This window comes from Chelonia mydas, chromosome 3 (genome assembly GCF_015237465.2).
Source record: "Chelonia mydas isolate rCheMyd1 chromosome 3, rCheMyd1.pri.v2, whole genome shotgun sequence".
Classification (NCBI taxonomy): Eukaryota; Metazoa; Chordata; order Testudines; family Cheloniidae; genus Chelonia; species Chelonia mydas.
The window spans coordinates 62,102,671-62,122,428 of record NC_057851.1 but is presented as its reverse complement, the minus strand read 5'-3'; the positions used below and the strand labels follow the sequence as shown (position 1 = coordinate 62,122,428).

The following is a 19,758-nucleotide window of genomic DNA, read 5'->3' as shown; positions in this document are numbered from 1 at the left end:
GTGTAGATACTTTGTGCATCAATGGAAAGGGGTTTTCCCTTGCTGCAGTTAATATCACTCTGAGAGGCAGTAGCTAGGACGACAGAAGAATTTTACCTTTGACCTATCCACATCTATGGTGGGACTTAGGTTGACTAACTGTGGTGCTCAGGGTGCAAATTTTTTACAACCTTGAGTGACGTAGCTACATGGATCTAATTTTTAAGTGTAGACCCGGCTTAAGACAAAGAGGTCCAAGCCACAGCCCCAGTCCCAGAAAGAGGGATAAGGGGGAAACTCCTGTTGAGAGGAGAGAGAGACTGACTATATTAAGGCAAGGGGCAGAGAAAACTGGTAGAAATTACAATCCTGCTGCTGCAGAGAAAAACCTGAGACTGGCTTTTAGGAAACGCTTCCGTACCTGGCCTCAGGAGAAGCCGTGATGAACCACAAAGTCAAGGTGAAGGCCACAGAATCTGCAGATCTTGTGAAGTTGCAGGCCTGGATTCTCCTAGCTCTTCCCCGGACCAAGAGGGGAATCGTGGATGTCAAGAATAAAAGAAGCAAAGACCTGATAGAGACTGGGATTGAAAGCCATTAGATCTTGTTTACTATTTTTTGGACTTTTTGGGTAACCTCTAGGAAGGGGAATGGACTGAGCAGTGGAATGGTTGGAGGACTAGGCCATGGACAACAGACTGTTGTAGCACCAGAACCAACTAATGGGAGTGCTAGACTCAGAGAACCCTTGCAGTGCTGAACCTGGATGCTAGGAGGCCCTCTGGAGGTGAGAGGTGTGATTATAGCACATAAGCCCTCAGGGATGGAATTGAATTTTTAGTTTGCTCCTTTTGATTTGTAACCTCATAGCTCTTCCTATTAAAGTTTAGAAGCCAAAATTATTGCTCTGGTCCAGAGGTGCTGAAACAGTCTTTATAAGCAGGGGTGCTGAGAGCCATTGAACCAAATTGTAAACCCTGTATGTAATGGAAACCACTTCAAGCCGGAGGGGTGGCTGCACCCCCAGAACCCCTAGTTCCAGCACCTAGACTCTGGTCTGCCTTCTCTCAAGGAGCTTGTTTCTGTGCTGGTTTAGAATGTTTTTCCTTTCTCTTTAATTGTATGACATGGGTACATTGAAAAATAATGTGGCAACAGAAAACTTAATATTTTCCTTCTAATTATTTGTAGTGTCGTTAGTCAGAGATGAGGTCTCCTTGTATTGGTACTGTACAAACACATCGGAAGACATAGCTCCTACCCTGAAGAGCTTTGTCAAATTTGTATTATTATTTAATACTCTGGATTTGAATTTAGGGTTTCAATTAATTAATTTGCTAATCCAGGCCAAGAATTTTCCGATCTTCTAGAAAAGTATTTGTTCCAAGACACAGTTAGATGCTCAAATACCAGTGGGTATTGTAATACTTTTATTCTGTCTTTTTCAGCAAATTCATCTCATGGTGCAGTTTTTTTTTTGCAGACAATACTGTCTAGTATCTAAATCCCATGTTATCTTTTTCAGGGAATATTCTTCCATCATTAATGGCAGTTAGGCAAGGAAATCTCTTGTGTATCAATGGGAGAATAAATCCCTGTAAGTTAATAGTAGAACAGTTGCCAAAAATTAAATTCATTTTAATTTTCATTGCATGTACTTTGCTAATGAAAGTTGACCAGAATAATAGTATATTTTATCTCTAATGGTTAGTAGGGAGGAAGGTAAAACATTTGTTAACTAATTCATTATGTGAAAGGATTCACTAAAAGCCTCCTTTGTCTAAAGAAGATGAGTAAGAGAGAAGGAAGATCTTTTTAAGATACTGGACTGGGATGCAGTTCATTTCTCTGGCCAAACCACTTAATCTTTGTGTCTCAGTCCTCCATCTGTAAAATGAGCATAGAGACTTCCTTTCTGTTTTATCTATTCAGATTGTGAGCTCTTCTGAGCACAGACTGTCTTTACTGGGGCCTTTACGAGCTACTTTTACACAGATAATAAGTCTGTTGAAATTACTTACACAGAAAAGATGTGCCATCATTTCTTCCTACCACCTACGAAAAGAGTATTAGAAAATGCTCTTGAGTCTTGTTGGAGAAGCATGTTTTGTACCTTCATTCTGATCCTTTCTTATTCAGGTATTTATTGATGAAGGGTATAGAATAATAGAATATCAAGGTTGGAAGAGACCTCAGGAGGTCATCTAGTCCAACCCCCTGCTCAAAGCAGGACCCATTCCCCAGTTTTTGCCCCAGATCCCTAAGTGGCCCCCTCAAGGATTGAACTCACAATCTTGGGTTTAACAGGCCAATGCTCAAACCACTGAGCTATCCTTTCCCCCGGGTACGTTATTATGTGAATGTTCTTCACCTTCCTCTCAGCAAGGCTCTTTCTCATAAATATCTGCTGTGAAAATGGAAGAGGTTTTCCTGTGGAGTAATAGATTGTTGGCAAATAACATCTTATGCAAACTGCCTGGCTGCTGAGAGTAATAATGTTAAACAGTGTTGAAGTTAAAGGGCTATCAAAAATACATGAAGAAAACTCAAAAAAGGAAGTTAGCGATGTCAGTTTGACCATGAGCTGGTTTTAGAAAATGGTTTTTGAATGAAAGGGTACAGTTGGAGAAAATTACAACTTTCTCTTTACAGATGTGTGCTGGAAAAAGTTTCATGGTCAAAAAGTTGTTGATATTTTTACTTTCTATTTCCAGCATATATTTAAAATACCTTTGAATTGTTTACTGCTCTGGCATTGATACTGTATCCCCCTTTTTATTGTGTTCTTTTAGCATTATTGTCTGTTTCTCTCAAGATTCTAACCGTGACTTCTAGAAATTGTACTAAAGCGTGTGGTTTTATTAGCTTCAGAGGAGCACCATGAGCTAGAAGACTGAGGCCTGGTCTACACTACGAGTTTGTTGGATTTAGCAGCGTTAAATTGAATTAACCCTGCACGCATCCACACAACGAAGCCATTTCTTTTGACATAAAGGGCTCTTAAAAACAGATTTCTGTACTCATCCCCAACGAGGGGATTAGCGCTGAAATCGACATCGCTGTTTTGAATTAGGGTTAGTGGGAACGCAATTTGAAGGTATTGGCCTTTGGGAGCTATCCCTCAGTGCACCATTGTGACCGCTCTGGACAGCACTCTGAACTCGGATGCACTGGCCAGGTGTACAGGAAAAGCCCTGGGAACTTTTGAATCTCATTTCCTGTTTAGCCAGGCGAGCTCATCAGCACAGGTGACCATGCAGAGCTCATCAGCACAGGTGACCATGCAGTCCCAGAATTGAAAAAGAGCTCCAGCATGGACCGAATGGGAGGTACTGGATCTGATCGCTGTATGGGGAGAGGAATCCGTGCTATCAGAACTACGTTCCAAAAGGCGAAATGCCAAACATTTCAAAAAAATCTCCGAGGCCATGAGGGACAGAGGCTACATCAGGGACGCAACACAGTGCCGCGTGACAAGGAGCTCAGACAAGCATACCAGAAAACCAAAGAATCAAATGGACGCTCCGGGACAGAGCCCCAGACATGCCGCTTCTATGCTGAGCTGCATGCAATTCTAGGGGGGGGCCACCACCACCACTCCATCCCTGTCCGTGGGCTCCGATGATGGGGTACTCTCCGCCATGCCTGAGGATTTTGCGGATGAGGAAGATGAGGAGGAGGACGAGCTTGAGGAGAGCACACAGCACACCGTTCTCCCTGACAGCCAGGATCTTTTTCTCACCCTGACTGAAATATCCTCCCAACCCAATGAAGCCGGAGAAGGGACCTCTGGTGAGTGTACCTTTTTTTAAATATAATACACGTTATAAAAGCAAGCATTTTTTAATGATTAAGTAGCCCTGAGGACTTGAGAGGCATTCGTGGCCAGTACAGCTACTGGAAAAGTCTGTTAACGTGTCTGGGGATGGAGTGGAAATCCTCCAGGGACATCTCCATGAAGCTCTCCTGGAGGTACTCTAAAAGCCTTTGCAGAAGGTTTCTGGGGAGAGCAGCCTTATTCCGTTCTCCATGGTAAGATACTTTACCACGCCATGTTAGTAGCAAGTAATCTGGTATCATTAAATGACAAAGCCTGGCAGCGTATGGTCCCGGTGTTTGCTGGCATTCAAGCAACATCTGTTCTTTATCTCTCTGTGTTATCCTCAGGAGAGTGATATCGTTCATGGTAACCTGGTTGAAATAGGGGAATTTGATTAAGGGGACATTCAGAGGTGGCCGTTCCTACTGGGCTGTTTGCCTGTGGCTGAAAAGAAATCCTCCCCGCAGTTAGCCACATGGTGGGAGGGGGAGGAGGGCATTGGCGCTGAGTTTGCATTTGGCCACCAGCCACACGGTGGGGGAAGGGGTAAAGCGATCATCCCAGAGAACTGGGTGGGTGGGGGGTTAGTTTGGTTTCTGCTGCTGCACGTTAACAGGAAAACCGCAGCACTAAATGGCCAACTCAACATACTTTGCTTGGTATGGGAGAGGAGAGTGCTGCTGTTATGAAGGTTGCAGAAGCCGAAAGACTATGGCTTGCCATGGCCGCCTGCAAGCCGAATTCTGTTGCCCGGCACTGCGTGCGTGATCTCTAACACCAAAGCCGCAGGCACTCAATATAGGATGCAAAATGCGACCTTGTACCAAAATCACATGTGCTATGTAATGTGAATAGCGTTGTTCATCATAAAAGAGTATAGCCATTGTTCTGTAAAATGTATCTTTTTAAATACTTCACTCCCTTTTTTTCCTCCAGCAGCTGCAAATGTTTCAAGCCTCCCTCCTCCATCCCAAAGGCTATCTCAGATAAGGCGGCGAAGAAAACGCACGCGCGATGAATTGTTTTCTGAGCTCATGCAGTCGTCCGGCACTGACAGAGTTCAGGAGAATGTGTGGAGGGACACAATAGCAGAGTACAGGAAAGTGGCCGATGAACGTGAGGAAAGGTGGCGGCAGGAAGATCAAAGGAGTCATGAGGAAACGCTGGGGCTACTGCGGGATCAAACGGACATGCTCCGGTGTCTGTTGGAGGTTCATGAACGGCAGCAGGATCACAGACTGCCGCTGCAGCCCCTGCTTAACCGCCCTCCCTCCTCCCCAAGTTCCATAGACTCCTCACCGAGATGCCCAAGAACACGGAGTGGGGAGGCTCCAGGCACCCAACCACTCCACCCCAGTGGACAGCCCAAGCAACATAAGGCTGGCATTCAAGAAGTTTTAAAGTGGCCTCTTCCTGCCCTCCTCCCACAGTCCACCTGGGCTACCTTGTGAGTTATCTCCCTATTTTTATAATCAATAAAAAATACTTTTTTTAAAACAATAGTGACTTTATTTCCTTTTTAAGCAAGCTGTGATCAAAGGGGGGAGGGCGCGTGGCTTACAGGGAATTTAGAGGCAACCATGGGGGACGGGTTTTCATCAAGGAGAAACAAACAGAAGTGTCACACAGCACCTTGGCCAGTCGTGAAACTGGTTTTCAAAGCTTCTTTGATGTGCAGCGCTTCCTGCTGTGCTCTTCTAACCGCCCTGGTGTCTAGCTGCGCATATTCAGCGGCGAGGTGATTTGCATCAACCTCCCACCCCACCATAAACGTCTCCCCCTTACTCTCACAGAGATTGTGGAGCACACAGCAAGCAGCAATAACAATGGGAATATTGGTTTCGTTGAGGTCTAACTGAGACAGTAAACTGCGCCAGCAACCCTTTAAATGTCCAAATGCACGCTCTACCACCATTCTGCACTTGCTCAGCCTATAGTTGAATAGCTCCTTACTACTGTCCAGGGTCCCTCTGTACGGCTTCATGAGCCAGGACGTTAATGGGTAGGCTGCGTCCCCAAGGATAACTATAGGCATTTCAACATCCCCAACAGTTATTTTCTGGTCTGGGAAGTAAATCCCTTCCTGCAGCCGTTTAAACAGACTAGAGTTCCTGAAGACTCGAGCGTCATGAACCTTTCCTGGCCATCCCACGTTGATGTTGGTGAAACATCCCTTGTGATCCACCAGTGCTTGCAGCACCACTGAAAAGTATCCCTTGTGGTTTATGTACTGGCTGCCCTGGTGGTCCGGTCCCAAGATAGGGAGATGCGTTCCGTCTATAGCCCCACCACAGTTAGGGAATCCCATTGCAGCAAAGCCATCTAGTATGACCTGCACATTTCCCAGAGTCACTACCTTTGATAGCAGCAGCTCAGTGACTGCGTTGGCTACTTGCATCACAGCAACTCCCACAGTAGATTTGCCCATTCCAAATTGATTCCCGACTGACCGGTAGCTGTCTGGCATTGCAAGCTTCCACAGGGCTATCGCCACTCGCTTGTGAACTGTGAGGGCTGCTCTCATCTTGGTATTCTTGCGCTTCAGGGCAGGGGAAAGAAAGTCACAAAGTTCCATGAAAGTGCCCTTACGCATGCAAAAGTTTCGCAGCCACTGGGAATCATCCCAAATCCGCAACACTATGCGGTCCCACCAGTCTGTGCTTGTTTCCCGGGCCCAGAATCGGCTTTCCACGGCATGAGCCTGCCCCAGTAACACCATGATCTCCAAATTGCTGGGGACCGCGCTTTCAGAGAAATCTGTGTTCATATCCTCATCACCACGTTGCCGTCGCCTCCTCGCCTGGTTTTTCAGGTGCTGGTTCTGCATAAGCTGCACGATAATGCGCGAGGTGTTTACAATGGTCATAACTGCTGGGGTGAGCTGAACGGGCTCCATGCTTGCTGTGCTATGGCGTCTGCTCGGGCAATCCAGGGAAAAGGGCGCAAAATGATTGTCTGCTGTTGCTTTCACGGAGGGAGGGAGGGAGGGAGGGTTGTCTGACAACATTTACCCATAACCACCCATGACAAATTTTTGGCCCCATCAGGCATTGGGAGCTCAGCCCAGAATTCCAGTGGGCAGCAGGGACTGTGGGAACTGTGGGATAGCTACCCAGAGTGCACCGCTCAGAATGTCGACGCTTGCCACGGTACTGTGGACTCTCACTGCCGAATTAATGTGGTTCGTGTGGACGCATGCATTCGACTTTATACAATCTGTTCCCAAAAATCGATTTCTGTAAAATTGGAATACTTTCGTAGTGTAGACATGGCCTGAGTTTGTGGCTGAAAGCCAGGAACTCCTGAATTCCAGTAGTATCACTACAATGTTATGATTACATCAAGATGCATGTGCTGTAATTTAAAATTTGTATTGTAACTGCTGGGTTTCAGGATGTTGATTTCTTTCTTTTATTTATTCTGAGAAGGCTACCTCCATCTGGATATCTTGATAATGAGAAAACAGGAATTTGCTCCATTTTCTCACTTTACTTCCAATTAGTCTTCATCAACTGGGGTATAGTTATTTGTGAAACAGTTTTCTTATTTATTCTAATAGCTTTCAGAAATCACTGTACAGTAATGCATCTCTTTGAAGGTTCTAAAGTGAGTTCTAATTCAGTCTGAGTCCTGTTATTTAAATTCTATAATATTGCACAAGTTTTTCCTTTTGAGCACCAGGAGTAGAATGTCTGTCTGCATTCCTTCAGTAGCTCTACTTGCAGAAAATGAGGTAAACTGACAAATGACTGACTTATTGAGCAAGGATCTTCATTCTTTTTTATTTTTGGAACCATGCATTAGTTACAGTATGTATTTCCACCCCTGAAATCAGGATAATTATCTTTTTACTGACTTCCTTGTAAAGCACTTTGAGATCTTCAGATGAAAAGTGCTGTAGAAAAGCTTAAGTATTATGATTTTGTTGCTTTAATTTCTTTCTGTCAAATTTTAACTAGGTTCAGTAATGCTAGTATCACAAATTAAAGTGAAGAAGATTGTTGAGAGAAAATTTTGAGGACCATTTGTAGAGTGTGGCATTTCCTTGTAGAGAGTGGCATTTCCATGTCCACTGTGTCAGGTCTGGGCTTGTTTATACTTCCGGCTAAATTGGCACTGCTGTGATTGATGCAGTGGTGTCGATTTAGCAGGTCTGGTGAAGACAAGCTAAATTGATGGCTGAGCTTTCTCCTGTCGACATTTGTACTTCACCTCCCCAAGAGGCGGAAAATAAGTTGGCAGGAGAGTATCTCCTGTCCACATAGTATGGTGCAGACACCGCTGTAACTCGACCTAAGTTACGTCGACTTCAGTTACATAAATGAAGTAGCGTACCTTAGGTTGACTTACAGCATTAGTGTCAACCAGCCCTTAGAGAGGGAGCGTGGTCTGGTTGATTGCGAGGCTAGGAGCTAGGAACTCATATTGTAATGCCAGCTTTGGTACTGTTTTGCTGTGTGGCATTAGGACAGCCACTTAGAGTAAGATTTTCAAAGGCAGCGAAGCCCTGTTTTCAAAAGTGACTTAAGCATTTAAACTCATTGAAAGTCAATGGGACTTAGACTCCTAAGTTTCTAGGTCACTTTTGAAAACAGGACTTAGATTCCTAAGTCACTTAGGTGTTCTTGAAAATTTTACCTTCTGTATGCCTATATCCAAATCTGTATAATAGGTGATGTTCATACAGTACATTATTACTCATCTCACTAGATACTGTGACTAACTGTTTGGCCTGGGCTTTGAAAATATAAAAGACAATATACATTTTAATTATTATTCTAAAAATAATATTGTGACTGCTACCTTGCTGAATCATTTATTGTATGCTAATCTTTCTAGAAAAAAGATGTGCTATCAAGATTTCCTATCAAAGCAAGATTTTATCTCATTATGTATGGCAGAACAAAAATGCAATTCATTCTTCTTTATAATATCCCTTATCGTTCTTCCTTACTAATACCTATAGTTTAGAGATTATTATATTCTAAATGAAACATCTTAATTTAAGTAAGCACAGTTTGATCGCCTCTTATGTTACTAAGTTTAGTACTATGGCTTTTTTTTCATTAGCGTCAGAATTTGGGATAGGAGAAGTGTAAAGTAGGATGGAAAATATAGTGAAGAAAAAACTACATAACCATTGGTCACTGCTAGGAAGTTAATTAAAAATCTGTTGTCTAAAGCACCTGCAACATCAGTAGTTAAGTCTACAATCATACTAAAAACTCAGAGTGAAAAATGGACTTTGGATCCTAAACCCTAAATTGATACTGGCTATGCTAGTCAGTTTCCTTAGTGACTATTTTGGAGGAATTTTTGTTTGCTGATCTTCCAGCAATCTGCCCATGTGACATCTGTATATCGATATTTATTCCACATTATTAACAAAACTGCTTTTTGAGAGCCCAAGTGGTTTAAATGTGACAATGATGTTATTATGTCAAGGGTACTTTTATAATTGTAATTTATATAGTTGTGAGCCAAGAGATAGTAGCTTGTAGTATACTCATAAGTTTGCAGTTTGTGGGTGTTTGCAGCTAGATGTATGGACTGTGTTTCACATATGGCAACTGTAAATACATAACTCCAATAATATCATCCAAATAGCAATATCTAGGTAACAGAGTTTGATAGCTGAATCATTTAACGAGTGTAGAGTATAAAATAAAACTTGCCTTTAATTATATTACATGTTCTATAAATCTGTTAGGCAGACTGCTGACTGAACTATTCAAAGCTCAACTCTTGATTTACAGAACCCCAAAATACTGCCCAGTTCTAAATTAATCAATATTTGTTATTTCTATTGTATTCAACTCCCAGAGGCTGCATAAACTAATGCTACTTGTATTAGCAAAATAACTTAGGTCACTAATTTTAGTTTGCTTTTAATTTCTGTATCAATAAGGCAAAGTAGGGAATTGGAAGAATGGCAGATGCTGTACGACTTCAGTCTGATCACAGCTAATTTCAGAAGTTGTTTAGGGAATGATTCCATTCGTTCACTACATTTTGTGCGGGAATGCTGCTGATGTATGATGTTTGTTTGTTTATTTGGAAAGTCACATTAATCCAGGATACAAAGTAGGCCTTGGAACTAAACATTTGAAGAACGTCTTAGAGAAGAAAATCAGGGCTTGGGATTTTGCTGGCATTTTCTATTCAAAAGGGCCTATTCTGTTTGAGAACAAGTGATTTACTCAAGCTTCATTTATAGTTTAGGCCAAAATCCAGAGACCCAGTACCCACCTTAGGCACTTGGCACAGTAATGGTGGATGTCTGGGTTTGGGGGAGAATCCTGGAGTAAGGAAGGAATCAATCCTCCCAGGCTATAAAGTTGATGTGGAGCTGCTACTTGAGAGGCTATTTCAGTCAAATAGTTTCAGTACAATAACCAAAAGGGAGAGGAGTGGAGAATCCTGTATAGTGGTGGGTCACTGGACTCTCATCTAATCAGATTTCCTTCAGAAAGCGGATTGATGAGAGGTGTTCAGGGAAAACTCGGGGGCTGCAGGGAAAGAAGTTGGGGGAGCAGGGCAGGTTTCAGGAAGCTACAGAATTCAGCTTTGGTTGAGAGCCAAGAACTCATGAGTTCTAATTCCTAGCCTTTCACCTGAGACGTATGAATTAAGGCTCCTGCATAGAGTAGTAGGCCGGTCAAAAATTAGTATGCAGGGATGTGTCCTGAGTCTGCACCTTGTCTTTTGTTTCATTTTGTTTGTTTTAAACAGAAATTTATTTTGTCTTATTGAATTTATACCAGTACTTAAAAGAAAACTGAAATTTCCATGTTAAGATACTGTGACATTCTGTGCATCGGGGGAACACCCTACACCCCCATGTTCATTTTTATAAAATGATTGTGTGGTATCCAATGCAAAGGTTGTCATGTTGGGAGTCTTCGGAAGGCTCGTGATGCACTGAGCATGGTTGCTATAGTGATGTTATCGGTTATAATTTCATGTATGTAGTTATGAGGCAGAAAACGTGTCCTTGTGACTTAAAATAAGCCCTGGCAAAAACTCTCCAAGAGCAGAGGGGTAGTTCACACCTCATCAGGGCAGGTATGGGACAAACCCAGCCCAGCCTCACAGGAACAAAAGATGCTGGCCTAGGCAGCAACAAAAGAATCTGTTAGCTCTCGAGTGAGTCACTCCCCCCCCCCCCCCCTTCATTTGGTCAGTTTGGAACTGCAATGAGGTAATGCTCACCTGATTCTGAAAGGGGCGGGGGGGGGGGGGGCGGGCAAAGCCAAGGGGGAAGAAAGGACATGATAAAAGAGAGACATGTTTGCCCTGCTCTCTCTCTCCCACCTATATCTACAGACACCACACCAAGTGACTGAAGCCCTGATCAAAGGGGAGAGCCTGGTTGAAAGGCAAGCAGCCAGCCTGTGGTGAGAAGCATCTAAGATTGTAAGGGCACTGAAAGTGTTAAGATCAGTTTAGATTTTATTTCATTTGACCAAATCTGACTTTTTATGCTTTGACTTATAATCACTTAAAATCTATCTTTATAGTTAATAAATGTATTTGTTTTATTCTACCTGAAGCAGTGCATTTGGTTTGAAGCATGTCAGAGGCTCCTCTTGGGATAACAAGCCTGGTACACATCGATTTCTTCGTTAAATTGATGAACTCATATAAGCTTGCAGCATCCAGCGGGCATAACTGGACACTACAAGACGGAGGTTTCTAGGTTGCTGTCTGGGACCGGAGGTATTTGCTAGTGTCATTCAGTTGCACAATCCAAGGAGCAGCTTACATGCCAGAGGTTGTGCATGAACAACCCAGGAATGGGAGTTCTCATAGCAGAGCAGGGTAAGGCTGGCTCCCAGAGTCAAGGATTGGAGTGACCTAGCAGATCACCAGTCCGGATAACACCAGAGGGGAATGTCACAGATTTTATAATTTAAGAATAGATTCATTTTACAGAAGTAAAGAGGACGCTTCTGTGTCTTTTTAGTACTTTGGGGGGGGGGCTGTAATCAAAACCTTGAGATATGGATATGAAGATTTAAAAAATCAACGAGTGCATGCACTTTGCATTTCTGATTTCAGCAAGCTTCACAAGGACACTTTCTTTCCTCTTTTATGCATTGAGCAATATCTTTCAGTGGTATCCGTAAAGATGGCCAAATGACCTTTATAGACTCTCTCTCTTAAGTACACTTATGAAAATAGTGTGTGTGATGATTTGGGGGAGTTGTGTATATCTAATGAATTCTGGTGGTTGATAGGAAATTGCTGCATTATGGAATGCCTCAGTGTATGTGGATTCCACCACTTGCTTTCAGGTTTGCAGACCAGGACTAGAGGTGGGATGTTAAACCTTAATGGTTGCCTCTTCAGGTGGAAACATCTTGAGGCAATGGATTGGCTGAAGCTAGGAGACTAGTTCCTCCATCTTCTTTGTAGGGAGGGAGAAGTGCAGAGTGGAAAATCCCCAGCAGCAGAACAAAGAAACCAGGTTTAGTTGATGGGACATATAAATGCAAAGGACTCTCAGACACACAGGAAGGTTGGTCAGGAAAGAGGCATGCTTTTGTAGCAGTGGGGTGCTGTTTAATTCTGCAACCAGCCGAGGAAGATGGAAGCTAGCTGACCTGGGGGAGAGAGAGAGAGACTCCATGATTCAGGGGAGAAGCCATGTGCAGAAAGGGGAACCTGGATTCCTCAGAAGACTATTCCCAAGCCCAAAGAATTCTCCAGAGTGGTGAGGTACCCGAGGCAGGGAAATGCATACAGGTGTTTTTGTCTACATCTGTGCATTTCTCATGCTATCTAAATAAAGAGTAATTTGTTTTAGAATCCTGTGGAAGGTCCGTTTGTGTGTGTGTTTTACTTCACTATCATGTGCCCCGATGAGGTAAACGGTAAACCCAGAAAGCCCACATGGCTGGAGGTCTGCGAGAGGGTATATTTAAGCTATGGGAGAGCCTGAGGGGTCAGCAGTGGTCCCAGGGGCAAGGGAATTGGATTGTGTGGTTGCAACTCTCAGAAGGAGGTGCAAGACCGAGGATCTGCCCTTTGAGAGTATGTTTAGAGACCCCATTCAGGGCCATGCCTGGGATCTGTTCAGACTCAGGAGGTTTAAAGCACAAGGGGCCCAGTGAGGTGGGCTCCAAATAGAAGATCCTGGTGAGCGTCAATCCAGAGGGAGCTCTATCACAGCTGTGTGTGTAATAGTGTGATACTAGTTTAGGATGTTTACTAAAATATACTTTATATATGTGTGTGTTTTGTTTTTACAGCATAAAGTAGTCCGTTGCCTGCAATGTGGGATTGATCCCAATCCATGAGGAGTTTGTTCAAATCTTCTGCTAGGAGGAGGGTAAAGATGACACAGGATGTAAAATGGGGCGGGGGGCCTGAAGGCAGAAGTAAAAGGATCTTCAGGGCTCCATCAGGAAGCTCAGGTATTACAGAGGGGTTGAGTACAGATAAGAACCAAACTAAACAGATGTAGAATGTTACAGGGTAGGAGGAACATACACACAAATCCACTGGACAGTAAAACTGTTAGCATTTAACTGCCCCAAAGGGGTGAACTACGTGCTTACAATTTGCATAAGCAACAGATGATCAGCTTTAGTATTATTTAAACTTTGGTTTTGTGTTTTGTGTATTAAAAATGGACTACCTTGTCTGAAAATAATCTATTACTAGTCAGCTTCTGCAATGATTTATCATAATTGGCTACTATAAATCCATTTCAAATAGTTAGACATATGAATTTCAAGAATCACTTCCCTTAGGCAGCATGAATTCAAACTGCTAGGTAGACATTTCCCCCCCCCCCCATTCATATGCAAGTGTAAAAATGTTATGACGTTGCTTTAATGAGACCCACTGGGATTTAAGATTATTTATCTAAGCCCTTATTAAACACATACAATTTTCTGTGAAGCCATGCAAAGCACACTTTCTCCTCAGACAAAGTAGTGTGTTTTAGGAGTTGAATGGGACTTGATGGAGTGTAGCAGAAATCAAGGAAAAAAGGTATTTTTCCCACTAAGTATACTTTGCCTAAGTAAGTACTAACAACTACTGTAAAAGAATTACACTGACAGCACATCCTGAATTTTAAGGCCATTTCACTGGGTTAGAGGAATTGGTGATGGAAAATACTACTACCCATGTCAAAAGAAGGAGCTGGATACTGCTTGAGACACCAGTAGCAGGAATCGGTAGGAAGGAGCCTGCCTCAAGCCCTAGCAGAAGACTGTATTTTCCTATGTAATTACTTCTTTCTCTTCATCCACACAACTCCAGGGTCCCCTTTGTTTTGCATTACTTCCTGTTCTTGGCTTGTGACCTCAAGTGCTTCTTTCACACACCTCTCTCCTGGGGCCTCCTTTAGCTGGGGGTGCTGCCTCAGCTTTCTTTTGCTGGATCTGTAGGGAATGGAGAATTAAAGAGGAATGTAGTTGCTGGGACACTATCCTCTTAGCTACACCTTTGAACCGCTGATGTAGGTCAGGAAATGAAGCCCTTTCCAGGCAGGGCCTGGACATAACAAATTTGATCTAAAATAAAGTGGTGAAATTAAATCAAGTAAAATCCCAGATTTTTAAGAAAAAGGGACTTCATAAAAATCCAGTGTGCAGTTGGATGAAAAGTTCCAAACACATTTTTAAATCAGTAGATTTATTCTGTCATTGATTTTTGACATCTCTCTATTGGAAAATACTATTTATGTAATTTTTTTTTAATCTAACCTTCCCCTCCGCCCCCCACAACCTCACCCTCACATTTTCTCCTCTCTCAATGAATTATTTATTCCTAACATTATCCTCTGTAGCAGACTGATGTTAATAAATGCCTATACCGTATCAGTTCTTTTTATATATTTATTTTTGTGTACATATCTACCATTTTCACCCCCACTATCTGCTGTTTCAGAATAAGCTTTGCCTCTAACCTCTTATTCCTATTCCTTAGTACCAAAGATTGCATGATCTGTCTCTCTTGCTAACATTTCAGCGCTAATGGGTGAATTCCAGTCTGTAATCATCCAGCAGGACTGCTGAAGCATCAAGGAAATTGATATTGCAATCTCTTGAAACTGAGTTCATCACCTCTGCAAGTATGTCCAGATTTCGTTGGATAGGACATTCCACAGTAAACCTTTTCTCAAACTTCAAACTCCTTTTAGCAGGAGAAAAATCCATAAAACTGCATCATTGCTGGAAAGCCTTAAGGGTATAAGCCACTCAAGAAAAGGCAAATTTTCTAAAGTCAATGTCAGAAACCTTATTTGGGACCTTGACAGTGTAAAATACAGTAATACATTGTATCTTCACTGTGAAAGATCCCATTCATCGAGGTTTCCATGTATGTGGCTCTGAAGGGAAATATAATGAGCATCTGCTGAAAGGGATGGTATTCATCAATATGGATTGCTCCACACAACGGGATGTGCATGCAGGTTGGCTGTGCACCACCTAACAGTGGGGTGTGGAAAAGGATACGCTGCAGAATGTTCCAGTTGATAAACCCATAAACCTTAACTTGAGTAGACCTGGCAGCCCATTGTAATGATTTTGAAGGTTTTCTGAAGAAGTGCACCACTGGGCTGATCTGGCTTACGCAGCTAACCATTAAGCAGCACATGCATACTTTCCACAGAGTAAACCTTGCAGTGTTAATACAGGTTTTACAAAAGGCTCTGAGATCATCTTGAGTGACTTTGTCAATCAAACTAGAAAAGGAAAAACTGCAGAGTTAACCTCTCCTCTCCATCCTCTAAAATCCTTTCCTCTTTCTGTAGTGCTGGTCCTCACATCACTCCTGGTACTCCTATGTGATTTATAATGTCATCAGTTGTTTCTTCATTTCTATTTGTTTCAGGGTACATTTTTTTCATTCTTTTGGACATCTTGTCTTTTTAGGCTATGCCATCATTTGTGAGGTACTCAAATACTGCTCCCAGGGGTTGGCTAGAGAGACTGCAGTTTTACTGACAACAGCATGGTCTACTCTCCCACAGTTTGGGTCCATTCGTTGGGTGCTGCTCCCCTGGCCAATTGCTCCTGCACTTACTTCTGTTGCAGCTGTGTGCTGGGAGAAACATATGGCAACTCCTTGCAAAAATTCCACCACCCCATGGTGGGAGGGTTGGAGTCCCTTGTGTATAACGAAGCTCAGCCCTGCTTTTTATGCATTGCTGTATCATACTGACTGGTGATGACTTACTCTTGGAGATCATACAATGGAGGAAGTAAAGAAGAGGTTCCCCAGTCTTTCCCTCCTCCTGTCTCTGAGCACATGCTTCTATAAGACAATGAGTTTCACTGAGTAAAGGGGAGTAATTTTGAGAACGTCTTGTTTAAAATGTTGGCTGCAATATAATTGCTTCTCCACTGCTACTTTTAGAATTTCCAAGCAGTAGCAGTGTAAAAATATATTGATTCTACTGCTGCTTGGGAAAGCTCGGATCAACAGCAGAGGCACTAGAGATGGCTGTATGCAGACTCAGGAAGAAATCACTATATTAATTTACGTTTTGGAAAATCTTCTCCACAATCATAAGGACTAGAAGAATTAAAAAATATCCCAGTCTAGCAGATGGAGTTGCAGTGTTAGAAATACTGAAAGACATCAGTGCAAGCTGAGACTTGTGGCACACCTGGCTGATCAAAACTAGCAAGGAATGCCTCAGCCCCTTGCTGTAACAGAGTGCATTCTGTCAGGGATTCTGATATTCTTCCAACCTCCCTGAAAGACACATTAGTCTAGATGTTCTTAAAAAGAAATCCCTCAGTGTTAGACCCAATTTACTATTGTCTAGTCTCATATATATCATTCCTGGGCAAGATTATCAAGAAGAGGTAGCAAACCAACTGTAGCAGTATCTGCTCTCCATTAGCATCCTTCCCTGTATGGTATCAGGCCAAGTCATGGTACAGAAATCTCGTTGACTGGGAAACTCCTTAGTTGGGATGGACAGAGGTGAAATACTGATTTTGATTTTTATACAGCTGCATTTGACACAATCACAAGATACTGCTTCTTTGCCTATATGTCCTGGAAGGCTGGAACGCAGGGCAGGTGGAGCGGGGTAAGCTCCTGACCCCGCTCTCCAGCTGGAGCGCTGGGTGGAGCGGGACAAGCCCCCACACCCCGACATTGCTCTACGGGTGCACGCCTGGGGCCGGGGGGATTTGTCCATTGTCCCCCGCAAGGCCAGCTGGAGGCGGCCCCAATTGCTCCTGCCCCATCCTTCCTGCCTCCCCTCCCCCAGCTCCATCGTTGCCCACCCACCTGCATCATTGCCCACCCCCCCTGAAGTCGGGGCCCACCCAAGTGTCCTGTCCTGGCTATGCCACTGATCTGCGCATCTTGGCGACCGTGCTGCACGGTGTAAAAGTGAATCCATACTATGTACAAAAATAGAAGGTCACAATTTAATGACTGCATAACTGAAACCGTGCAAAAAATACCGTGTAAATCGAGGCCCGACTATACACTTGTTCCGAGGTTCAGCAGGAGGTGGGAGGCAGACCAGTTTAGAGTCTCTGGGTAAAGATAAAAGAGGTAAAAAATAGTGGTGATATCATGATGGGGTCTACTACAGACCCCCAAATCAGGAAGAGCAGGCAGATCAGAACACAAAACAGAAATATCCAAAACATAAGATCTGGGAGAAGTGCAGGATTTTAACTACCTAGACATCTTTTGGAAAAGTCATACAGCAAAACAAAAAATTTCCAATAGGTTCTTGGAATGTACTGGGGACAACTATTTGCTTCAGAAGTGGAGGAAGTAACTCGGGGGACATCCGTTTTAGACTTGATTCTGATGAACAGGGAGGAATTGGTAGTGAATCTGAAAATAGAAGGCAATTTGAGTGAAAATGATCATAAAATGATGATTTTGAAGGACGGAAAAAGTGAGAGCACCAAAACAAAGACAATGGACGTCAAAAAAGCAGACATTAAGAAACTGAGAGAAATGGTAGGCAAGGTTTGGTGGGAAGAAAATTTAAGGGAAATTGGAGTTCAGGACAGCTGGCAGTTTCTCAGGGAGACAATATTAAATGCACAAGTGCAAATTATCTTGGTGCAAAGGAAAGATAGGAGGAATATAAAGAAGCCAATAAGGCTCTATCAGGAGCTCTTTAATGACCTGAAAATCGTACAGCAATGCTACAAAAAGTGGAAACATGGACAAATTGCTAAAGAGGAGTACAAAAGAGTAGCACAACTCCGTAGGGACAGAATCAGGAAGGCTAAGACACAAAATGAGTTATACCTAGCCAGAAACATAAAAGGAAATAAAAAGAGGTTCTTTAAATACATTATAGAAATAAAGAGAAAGATGAAGGAAAGTGTAGATCTTCTGCTTAGTGGCAAAGGAGAGCTAATAATTGATGACATCAAGAAAGCTGAGGTGTTTAATGCCTATTTTTCTTCCATCTTCACTAAAAAGTTTAATGGTGACCAGTTATTCAACATAATTAATATTAACAACAAGGGAGAATGAATTGGGAAAGAACAGGTTAAAGAATATTTAGATAAGTTAGATATAGTCAAGTCAGCAGGGCCTGATGAAATTCATCATAGGGTACTTAAAGAACTAGCTGAAGCGATCTCAGAACTGTTAGCAATGATCTTTGACAACTCCCGTAGGATGGGTGAGGTCCCAGAGGGCTGAAGAAGGGCAAACGTAGTACCTGTCTTTAAAAAGGGGAACAAAGAGGACCCAACGAATTATAGACCTGTCAGTCTAACTTTGGTCCCTGGAAAGATACTAGAACAATGTATTAAACAATCAATTTGTAAACACCTTGAGGATAATAGGGTTATAAGGAATAGCCAGCATGGCTTTGTCAACTACAAATCATGTCAAACCAACCTAATTTCCTTCTTTGGCAAGGTAACTAGCCTAATGGATGGGAGTAAGCAGTAGACATGATATATCTTGATTTTAGTATGACTTTTTATGCAGTTCCACATGACATTCTCCTAAGGAAACTAGGGAAATGGATTTAGATGAAATTACTATAAAATGGGTGCACAACTGGTTGAAAGACCACACTCAGTCAGTATTTAACAATAGATCACTGTCAAACTTGGAGCTCGGATCTAGTGGGGTCCCACAGGGGTCAGTCCTGGTCCATATTTTCATTAAAGACCTGGATAATGGAATGGAGAGTGTGCTTATAAAATTTGTGGATGACACCAAGAATTTTTTTTATTTATTTATTTTTTTTTTTGGCAGGGTAATATTTGAATTCAAAATTACCTTGACAAATTGGACTATTAGTTTGAATTCAGCAAGATCAAGTTCAATCAAGAAAAGTGCAGAGTACTTTAGTTAGGAAGCAAAAAATCAAATGCATGACTACAAAATGGGGAATAATTGGCTTGGTGGTAGTACTGCTGAAAAGGATCTGGAGGTTATAGTGAATCACAAATTGAATGAGTCAACAATAAGATGCAGTTGCAAAAAAGGTTAATATCATTTTGGGGTGTATTAATAGAAGTGTTGTATGTAAGACTCAGGAGGCAATATTCCCATTTTACTCAGCACTGATGAGGCCTCAGCTGGATTGCTGAGTCCAGTTCCGGGTGCCACAATTTAGGAAAGATGTGGACAAATTGGAGAGTCCAGAGGAGAGTAGCAAAAATAATAAAGGGTTTAGAAAACCTGACCAGTGAGGAAAGGTTTAAAAAAAAAAAAAAAAGAGCTGCCAACCTAGGCTTGTTTAGTCTTGAGAAATGAAAATTGAGGGGGGATCTGTTAACTGTCTTCATATACGTTAAGAGGACTGTGATTAATTGTTCCCCATGGCCACTGAAGGTAGGACAGGAAGTAATGGGCTTAATCTGCAGCAAAGGAAATTAGGAAAGCTTTCTAACTAAAAGGGAAATTAAGTTTTGGAATAGGCTTCCAAGGGAGATTGTGGAATCTCCTTTTTTTTTTTTTGAAGGTTTTTAAAAACATGTTGGACA

The 19,758-nt window shown here is 42.5% G+C and overlaps 1 protein-coding gene across 7 annotated transcripts in view; it reads left to right on the top strand.

Moving 5' to 3' along the window:
• UBE3D (ubiquitin protein ligase E3D) overlaps positions 1-19,758 on the top strand; it is a 107,935-nt gene that overhangs the window by 37,404 nt on the left and 50,773 nt on the right. Inside the window, exons 9-10 of one of the 7 annotated variants that reach the window (XR_006289468.1) lie at positions 2,026-2,118; positions 2,795-2,971. The exons of 4 other annotated variants lie outside the window; for them this stretch is intronic. Coding sequence is in view for 2 of the 3 variants with exons in the window: in XM_037894382.2 (XP_037750310.1) it covers positions 2,772-2,814 (43 nt within the window). In the remaining variant the exon portion in view is untranslated. Of the gene's footprint in view, positions 1-2,025; positions 2,119-2,771; positions 2,972-13,053; positions 14,635-19,758 lie in introns of those variants that run through there. 2 more of the 7 variants (XM_037894383.2, XM_037894382.2) reach the window with 2 other exon arrangements.